Source organism: Bufo bufo, chromosome 8 (genome assembly GCF_905171765.1).
Source record: "Bufo bufo chromosome 8, aBufBuf1.1, whole genome shotgun sequence".
Taxonomy (NCBI): domain Eukaryota; kingdom Metazoa; phylum Chordata; class Amphibia; order Anura; family Bufonidae; genus Bufo; species Bufo bufo.
In genome coordinates, this window is record NC_053396.1 from 184,808,290 (window position 1) to 184,818,199 (window position 9,910).

Here is a 9,910-nt window from a genome sequence, read left to right on the forward strand (position 1 = left end):
AGACCCAACACTCTGGATGAGCTTAAGGCCGCTATCGAAGCATCCTGGGCCTCCATAACACCTCAGCAGTGCCACAGGCTGATTGCCTCCATGCCATGCCGCATTGAAGCAGTCATTTCTGCAAAAGGATTCCCGACCAAGTATTGAGTGCATAACTGAACTTAATTATTTGAAGGTTGACTTATTTTGTATTAAAAACACTTTTCTTTTATTGGTCGGATGAAATATGCAAATTTTTTGAGATAGGAATTTTGGTTTTTCATGAGCTGTATGCCAAAATCATCAATATTAAAACAAGAAAAGGCTTGAACTACTTCAGTTGTGTGTAATAAATCTAAAATATATGAAAGTCTAATGTTTATCAGTACATTACAGAAAATAATGAACTTTATCACAATATGCTAATTTTTGGAGAAGAACCTGTATATTGATTTTCACTTTTTCCCAATATATGGGATTGAAGCACTCAGATGGTATGGAAAAGCAATGCGCTGCGATAAATGGTTTCTACCGCAGACAACAAAACTGTGTGCAGATTCAGTGAAATTTGTATATATATTGGTTTTCACTTTTTCCCAATATATGGGATTGAACACTCAGATGGTATAGAAAAGCAATGCGCTGTGATAAACGGTTTCTGCCGCAGACAAAAAAACTGGGTGCTGTTTTCACTGATATTCTTCCTATCTATGCCCCTGATACACAGAAGGTATTGCACAGATGTCTGAAGTCACTGCAGACACCTTCTATTAAGACAGCCAATGAAGACATTTTTTTTTTAATTTTAAACAAAAAAAAAAGTGCAAATCTGCACTTTAAATTGCTGCCAACACACACAGTAGTCCTTAAAAGGACTTTTGGGTCTTTGAAACGTCTTGATAAAGAAAGTGATTTGCCATCCCAATCTCCCTACACTGTCTGACCCTTCCTAACAGCAGCTCTCCCTGACTCGCAATGAGCCGAATCCGCGTGACGGGGTGCTATATAGCACCCGATGACGTGTTCCGGCCAGCCAATCACTCAAATGCCAGTAGAAAACATGGCTACTGGCATTACAGTGATGGCAATACTTACCAGCATGTTTAGTGGCTGCTTAGAAGGCGCCAAACGTGCGAGGAGGAGACTCAAGCATGGCACTCGAGCACATGTGGTACTCGGCCGAGCGCTCGGATCTGCTGAGCATAGTGATGCTCGAACCAAACCGATACTCGGCCGAGCATGCTCGATCATCACGACTGACCATGCAATCAATCGGTCACATGATCATGGAAAACAGCACAGATGGCGCAATCAAACACATCTGACCATGTGTGCTGTTTTCCATGATCATGTGACCGGTTGATTGCATGGTCAGCTGTGTGAACAGCCCATAAGGTACGGTTTTCTCAGAAGTTCGATGTGTCATGAGGAAGGACTGCTATTTGTTTATGGTCTGAAACGCGTTACTGAACTTGTCCTGTATGTCGACGATTTTATACCACAATAAAGCTACAATTTTTCATCATCCTCGAGCTGGATATTTCTACTTTTCCTGACTTATCGTAACGCATGCAGGTGCGTCATCCGTGTTCGGTTGGTGGAGGGGAAGGTGAGAGCTGCTGTGTGCTTCACTATGCTACTATGTTTCCTTTCCCTGTCCCTAGCGCCTGCAGACGTCTCTCCCTGCACTAAGTACACTGGTAAATGGCTGGAGCCCCGGATGTTTTGACCAGTGCCCCAAATGCAGGGCCGGCAGGAGCCCGCGGCGCCGCCTCCTAGGTAATTTATTCAGTTCACTTGCCTTTGTGTAATCTCGCACAGGCGCACCGGCAGAGGCATCGTCGATCGAAGTGCGCATGTGCCGTCTTCCAGCGCACCTCGTTCGACGATGCCTCTGCCAGTGCGCCTGTGCGAGATTACACAGAGGCAAGTGAAGTGAATAAATTAGCTAGGAGGAGGCGCTGGGCGGGGAGGGGATCTGTGGATGGCACTTATGGGGGGATCTGTGGATGGCACTTATGGGGGGATCTGTGGATGGCACTTATGGGGGGATCTGTGGATGGCACTTATGGGGGGATCTGTGGATGGCACTTATGGGGGGATCTGTGGATGGCACTTATGGGGGGATCTGTGGATGGCACTTATGGGGGATCTGTGGATGGCACTTATGGGGGGATCTGTGGATGGCACTTATGGGGGGATCTGTGGATGGCACTTATGGGGGGATCTGTGGATGGCACTTATGGGGGGATCTGTGGGTGGCACTTATGGGGGGATCTATGGGTGGCACTTATGGGGGGATCTGTGGATGGCACTTATGGGGGGATCTGTGGATGGCACTTGTGGGGGGATCTGTGGATGGCACTTTTGGGGGATCTGTGGATGGCACTTGTGGGGGGATCTGTGGATGGCACTTATGGGGGGATCTGTGGATGGCACTTATGGGTGATCTGTGGATAGCACTTATGGGGGATCTGTGGATGGCACTGTTATGGATGATCTGCGGGGTTGCCCAGACGACTAGGCCCTTCTCTGTAGTTATTAACCCCATTCAGCAGTCCCCCATTCAGTGAAGGGGGGACTGATGAAAGGGGTTAATAACTACTGTGAAGCCACCCCCCCGTGGTGATGAGGGCGTGGCTTCATGGGGTGGGGGCATGGCTTCACGTGCGCTCATGCCCCAGATCTCTTCAGACTCTAGCAACGCCCCTGGCTGAGGCTATTTATAGGGCTGTGACATCACAGGGCTGGCTGACTGCTGATTGGCTTCATACATGGCATTATGGGTTATCCCACCTTCCCAGAATTCCTTGCCCCATGTCTTAACACGGGCAGCAGCCATTTTAAGAAACAAATGTGATTCTTTAACACGAAGAGTGACTAAATTCTGATTCGGTGCAAATCAAATTTTTCCTGAAATTCGGATTGAATTCCACTTAATCATTTTCGATTCGCTCATCTCTAGTTGTCAGCTCCAAGGTCGGACAACCTCTTTAGTGCATTTACCTTTTCATATAGCATTGCTGGTCTATAATGGTTACACTATACTATGATTTGGTCATGTTGGATAGTGGGTATATAAATACCTTTTTGTGATTTGATCTCTGCTATAAGAAAATGGGCTTCTTCTTGGATCCTTTCTTCAATGGATTTCTTTCCCATGCCAAAATTTCTTAGGGTTGTAAGGGAAAATCTGCGCAAATCCTTCCATCTACTCCCATTGCTAAAAACGACCCCTGAAAGAAAAAAAAGAAAAAAAAACAACCAATGTGTGTACGGTATATTTTACTGAGCGTAAAACAAGTAATAGTATAGAGTATAGACAATTTTACCATATCCTTTCACAAACTGATCAAGCGTGGGAAGCCTTCCCCGGCCCCCGAATTCTTCTGCACGGTCAATTAATGCTTCTTTGACAGTGTCGTAACCACACAAGACAACTATAGGATAATGTCCAAAATACACAGTGTATATTGAGCCATATTTCTCTTTTAACTGTAGGAAAGCATAAAATGTGAAAATATTAAAACATATTATCCATTATACATTGCTATATAAGGCTCTCTCATATCATTATAATACCATTGTCAGAACAAGAGCCTTCATCCACCAGACAATTCTGTCACAGTATCAACTCTCATTCCAGGCATGATCCATACCACCAACTTGGACACCACAGTACTGGAGTAGCGCCCAGTGGCTAGTGGCTACTGCCACAATAATGGGCCTAAAGGTCCACCCAAAAAAAGCCCCATTTGGAGCCAAGCATTTTCTACTAGGGTAACCTATTAAATCTTCTTTGTAATAAAATAGATAGCCTGCTCCCAAGCTATTCCCCTTAATTTTATTATATTTACATCTCTGGAGCTGTGTGAAGGCTTTTTTTTGTGGGGAGACCTGTACTTTTTATTGATACCACTTTGGGATGACTTTTTGATCCCTTTTTATTCATTTTTTTGTGGGAGTTGGCCATTTAGAATTTTTTTATTTTAATAGAATGGGCATTTTCAGAGAAGGCAATGCCAATTTAAAAATATATATATATTTTTTAATTTTAAGGAAAGGCCGTGATTTCAATTTTTAATTTTTTTTATTTTTTAAAACTTTTTTCTCTTTTTTTTGTCACCCTAGGTGACTATAACAAGCAAACATTAGAATACCAATTGTATTCAGAAATATTTCTAGAGTGCAGCATTCAGCATATTCCAATGCAGTGCTGCTACCTGCAATCCTGTATTAGAATTATTCAGTAAAATACATCCCCTTCTCCAGTACTTCTGTAAAACATCTTCCTTATTATGTTATGATTAAAAACACATTGTTTGATAGCAATTAGTAGCCAAAATATTTCAGGCTTACGAAGTCTATTCCCTAATCATGGCATTAGCAAAAACTATGGATACCCCGTTTCCAGTCCAGGATTGTCTCCTTGCCCTCAGGTTTCTAGTTTGGGGACTAAGAAATCAAGGTGAGATGACCATAAATGTTTATTTTGAAGTTGTTCTGTATTGGAAAATACCAGTGATAGGTATTGGAGCCTAATCAGGCTCCAGGCTATCCCTGCAATGTAACAGCTTCCCCAGTCTCAGCTGGGGGGAGTCTGTTACTGGAGCGGGAGAGCACAGCTCCCATATTTTCACCACTTAGATGTCATGGTCTCCTCTGACCACAGCACCTGATGGGTTAAATGTCTGTGATCAGCCTTATGGTCAATCGAAGATATTAGTCTCGAACTTTTGCTGTTTGAAACAGCAGAAATCTGGTGGCTATGGCGCCCATTGCTCTAACAAGCGGGCGCCATCTATGAAGTGTTGATGTCTGTTGTACATGTACAGTGCTGATCCTCAAGTGGTGGAGGTTTATTTTGCATCAGAATATTGTGCCTGCTCAATTTTTAATTTGCGTCAAATTTCCTATTTGGTTTGTTAAACGTATCTAAATCTGTGATGTTGTTTTATAAAGTGGTGAAAGGAAGATGAAACAATGCACCAAAAAAAAAAAAAAAACACTATTTGCTGCACATAGCACCACAGGTCTTTATACTATCACAGAATATTACACCATATTCTATATCCTCTTGGAGCTGGAATAATTTGTATTCAAAACATAAGCCAAAATTGTTGAAAACTGTGGAAAAAAAACAAGGCACAAAATAGGATTAGACAAAAAGATGAATGGGATGAAGATGCTATAAAATCAAATATAAAAATTCTGTAGAGTTTATGTATGTGGGCTGCTGGACCATTGCAGTAAATTAGTAGATTCCACGTGGTATTTTCCAGAAATTATTGTTTTTAGTTCGCATGCAGACCATTGGAGCACGTTTTACACTAGTGTCTCTATACAAAATGGCTAGCGCTACACCACAATAGCGGCATAGGAAATATTCGAATACGCGATATTTTGCTAATTTTTGGCCGAATATTCGCCATAAATTCGCAAATTCGAGAATTCATGCTCTCCAGTCATTATTCACTTGATTGCAAAATAGGCAATGTTGTATATTCGCGATAAAAATTCATGATTAGAATATTTGCGATCAACAGTAAGGGGTAGGCAACTTTTCTATTGGTTGCTAGGAATGTTGCTAAGTGCCGATATTCATAATAAATTCAGAATAAATTCTCGATTTAAAATATTCGCAATCAACACTATTCGCGAATACCAATATATAGCACTAGATCCTTAATATTTGCGAATTCTCGAAGTGGCGATATTCACGATTAAAATTCGCAAATCGAATATTCGCACTCAACACTACACCACACCACTGTGAACAGTGAGTATATGCTGTATACCTGTGCCTATACTGCTGCTGTGAACAGTGAGTACATACTGTATAACTGTGTCTACAATGTTGATGCGAACAGTGAGTATATATTGTCAAGTGACATTGACTTCGGCGGGTGAGCTATGGATTACCTCCAAAGCCACATATCGCTTATACAATACAATTTATGAACTATCATCTATGATTACAAAGCTACTGTATTCCTAAAATGGTTGTCAGTTATTTAAACTGGGTCCATTTAATTAATTTTAGGGCTAAATAACACCTACAACACTTAATGGACAATACCATATGTAATCTATGCATTTGTGGCCAGGGTTCAGCAGCCTACGGTATCTCCTTCTTACAGTATTTTAACATTTGATTTTATTCTGTGTTGTTCCCTGCACATAACCTACTGTATTGTGTGTTTGCTTTGCATTTATTTTCATGTTATTTACATTTCTATCTTATATATATCTTTCTACTGCATGGTGACTCTGTTTACATGTTATGCTTTGGGAGCCAGCTATCTTGTTCAATACAGCTCTGTCCTTTTTCTCTTGAGTGTACTAGGAGTATTGCTAGTGCACTTTTCCTTCCTTTTTTTATTTTTTAAGCTAGGGTGAACGAATTACACATAATTAGTGATGATCAAAGTTTTTAAGAAATTCAAAATTGTTTTGTCACAAATTGCATTTCATTGTATGTAACGGGAGTAATGACAAGGAATGGGGATTGTTCCGGCATCATCCCCCCCCCTCCCGTCATTGAACCTCTCAGATACCTTGTTCAACGCGGATTGATCTAAGAGTCACATTGAAGCCTTTTAGAGTTAAACAGGGGTTAAAAAAAATACAAACTCACCTCATCCATTTGATGAGTATTTACGGCAGCGCATGCTAGATTTGGCTCGATTTCATCAATGAAGATGGTAGCGACGGCCTCTCCACGAACAAATGGTTGAGGTTAATATGTTTTTGTTAGTTTTTTTTTACCGCCATTTCAGGAAAGATGAATTTGCTACCACGAAGCACCAAGAAATACTGATTTGTGGCGAATCTAATTTTTCCTGAAATTTGGATCAAATTCTACTTTTTTAACTTCGATTAGCTCAATACTACACTTTATATTTAACTTATACTGTTTGTGCAATTAAAAGTTAACGTTACCTTAAAAAAATACACAATGTTTTAAAGATATAAAGATTCGCCCTTTCCTTTAGTAAATCCTGTGCTACAACTGATAAGAATTTACAGGTTATTTGTTTTATTGCTGCAAGAAGTGATTAAGCCATTAATCTGGATCCTCCGTCACTCTGTGCGAGTAAAGATTTATTAACATTGGCACATTTCTTCATGTCAAGATCAGTCATTTTTAGTTGAACATTCCATTCTTTACCACCACGTTTCTTATATGAAAAGTAGAGGAACTAGTAAAAAATAGTTATATTTGCCATCCCCTCTATTAATCAAAAAAAGTTGTCATAACAGTCTTCTGGTGTCTCATAAATAGCATTTTTGGTGAAACCCTTCTAATTGTATAGATGTGGCAGGCACAGTTCTGTTGAAAAGCATAGACAAACTTTTGACTTTTGTCTACTAAATCTACTGGCGGGGTAACAACATCTAAAGAATACTTGCAGACCCTGCAAAGCAGAAGGATGATGACTCTGTTTCATTTTGTGTTCTCCGTTATCCGAGAAGGACAGCTAGGGGAATTTCATGGAAAAATACTATCCCATGGGCAACAGATATCACATTGAAGCATGCCCATCTCCATAGAAATGACTTTTCAGATTATGAGCTAGAAAGCTGTTCAAGAGCAGCTTTTGTGAAAGTTTTCAGAAGGTGGACAAAGACTGTGACAGAATGTAATAACTGTGCTAGTAATTTGTTATTAGATACTGGGGCTGAGAATAGAGTTTCTAGACTTGTACAGGTAAACGGGCGTCGAACATACACAACAGATAAGGGATCCTGTCCCAGGTTCTCAAAGTGCCATAAAATGCTGGACATAATATATGGACGTGGGTAAAAGAAGCCCTAATATAATATTAAGTAGGTGCTCAGAATAAACTGGCCACTATATGTACTGCCAGAAGAAATTATGATTGTAGTTATAAGTTGGACTTCTATTGGGTGTTAACAAAACTGAACTACAGTAACCAATGCCGGTCTTCTGCATCAAAAGCTAACAAAATATCAGGCTGATGTTAAAAAGTATGTGGCTTGTAAAGTAAAAAATATATAATTATTTTAAAACTCTTCATAAATCTTTGGTGTGAGCGTTCCTCAAGTATTCAATCCAGTCCATAAAAGATATCAGAGAACTGGAGAAAAGTTCAATGAAAGTCAATTGAACCAGCTTTATAACAGTTATGAAACATCTCAGTTATGAAGAATAGTTTTCAAAATGACAAGTATTTGCCCCAGATAAGAGAATCCTGTGGTGGTTTATATTTGTCTGACAAATTGATCTATGACATTTAAGCGAGGTTCACCTTCCTATGGGTGAACTGGGGTTTGTTAATATACCAGGTTTTACTTGATGGACTTGTCTTTTTCAGCCCACTAACTATTTAAAGCTAGGGCAAATTTGATTGATTCTAGATATCTGCAGTTGCAGATAGTTAGCATACAAATCAATTTATTACTTTTGACTGCTGCTGCTACTTGATAGATAAAATCAATTGAACCTGCTGCAAAATGTCTAGGTGTAGTCACAGCCTACATAGTGCATCTATCATTCAGATCTTATTCTTCAAAACTAACCTCCATCAATGATTTGACCATCTCTCCTCTCTTAATGTGGAAGACATTTCCAACAATGGGTAATGGTGTTGGTCCTGGAGGCAAGTTACGTCTTCGGTATAAGGAATTCCATGTAGAGTAGATGAGTGCTGAAATAATCAGGGTCAGAAGAAGGGATTCAACCAAGGTAAGAGTCATCTTTGATAGCAGCAAAGTATGTTATGCTTGCTCCACTAGATCATCAGTGTTATGTTAGACAGTGATAGCTGGTTATATAGTTAACAGAGGTCATCCTCTGTGTTGAAAAAAAAATATATAGAGCATTTTCTCCAAACTGACTATTGGTTGGCAAGTGCTTACACTTCTTTCAGAACAGTCAATATGGCTTCATTTCAAAAAACTTATCCAAGCATTGCAGTTTACTTAACTATGTCTGTGCTGCTTTTATTATTGTATTGGTGAATAGTAGGTGAAAGACGAGAGCTACACTGAAACTGTTCAAAGAGAATGTTGAGGAGAAAGAGAGACAGAGAGAGACAAAGAGAGGGAGAGACACAGAGAAAGAGACAGCCAAACAGGAGAGAGAGTGCATTGTAGGATTAGTATTTGTTCTCATTATGGAGAGCGCCTAGTACGCATGAGAAGTATTTTAGGCCAGGCAACTCTGCTTTGGGTTTGTGGGAAATAAATATTTAAATTAATATTTAAATGCAAATTAACTTATCTTACTTCTGTTAGGGTGGGCTCACATCAGTGTTATGGATTCCATTTTTGTTTTCCGTTATAACATGATTATAATGGAATCCATAAGACGGAAGTCAAAATGGAAGCCTTTAAGAGGCATTCCGTTTTGATCCATCATAATAGAAGTCTATGGCAATTATAACAGATCCGTCTGGTTCCTGTTATGCAGGACGTAAAACAAAGTTTTTTGCTTTCTGCATAAAGGGAACCAGATGGATTTGTTATGATTCCCATAGACTTCTATTATGATGGAAAGCAAAACGGAATGCCTTTTAAAGGCTTCCGTTTTGCATTCCGTCATAATGCAAGTCTATGGGCAGCACAACGGATCAGTCCTGGTTTCCGTTATGCAGGACTGGACTCCTACATAATGGAAACCAGAAAGGATCTGTTATGCTGCCCATAGACTTGTATTATGAAGGATCTAAACGGAATGCCTCTTAAAGGCGTCTGTTTTGACTTCCGTCTTATGGATTCCTTTTTTTCCCCATTATAACCATGTTATAGCGGAAAACAAAATCGGAATCCATAATGCTGATGTAAACCTACCCTTAGAAAGATAATCGGCATATCTTTGGGTTTGAAGGAATGATATTCAAATGTCCTGCTCTTGTGTTCATGTTCTCAAACTCTGACCTGCCGCCCTGTGAAAGCGTCATGCACG

General features: G+C 40.0%; 1 protein-coding gene across 1 annotated transcript in view; it reads right to left on the bottom strand.

Moving 5' to 3' along the window:
* LOC120978242 (cytochrome P450 2G1-like) overlaps window positions 1-8,768 on the bottom strand; it is a 126,809-nt gene extending 118,041 nt beyond the window's left edge. Inside the window, exons 1-3 of the mRNA XM_040406479.1 lie at window positions 8,524-8,768; window positions 3,312-3,474; window positions 3,066-3,215 (exon numbers count right to left, since the gene is read on the bottom strand). Of these exons, the coding sequence (XP_040262413.1) occupies window positions 3,066-3,215; window positions 3,312-3,474; window positions 8,524-8,700 (490 nt within the window). The 5' untranslated portion in view covers window positions 8,701-8,768. The remainder of the gene's footprint in view (window positions 1-3,065; window positions 3,216-3,311; window positions 3,475-8,523) is intronic.
* Between the last annotated feature and the right edge of the window lie 1,142 nt (window positions 8,769-9,910).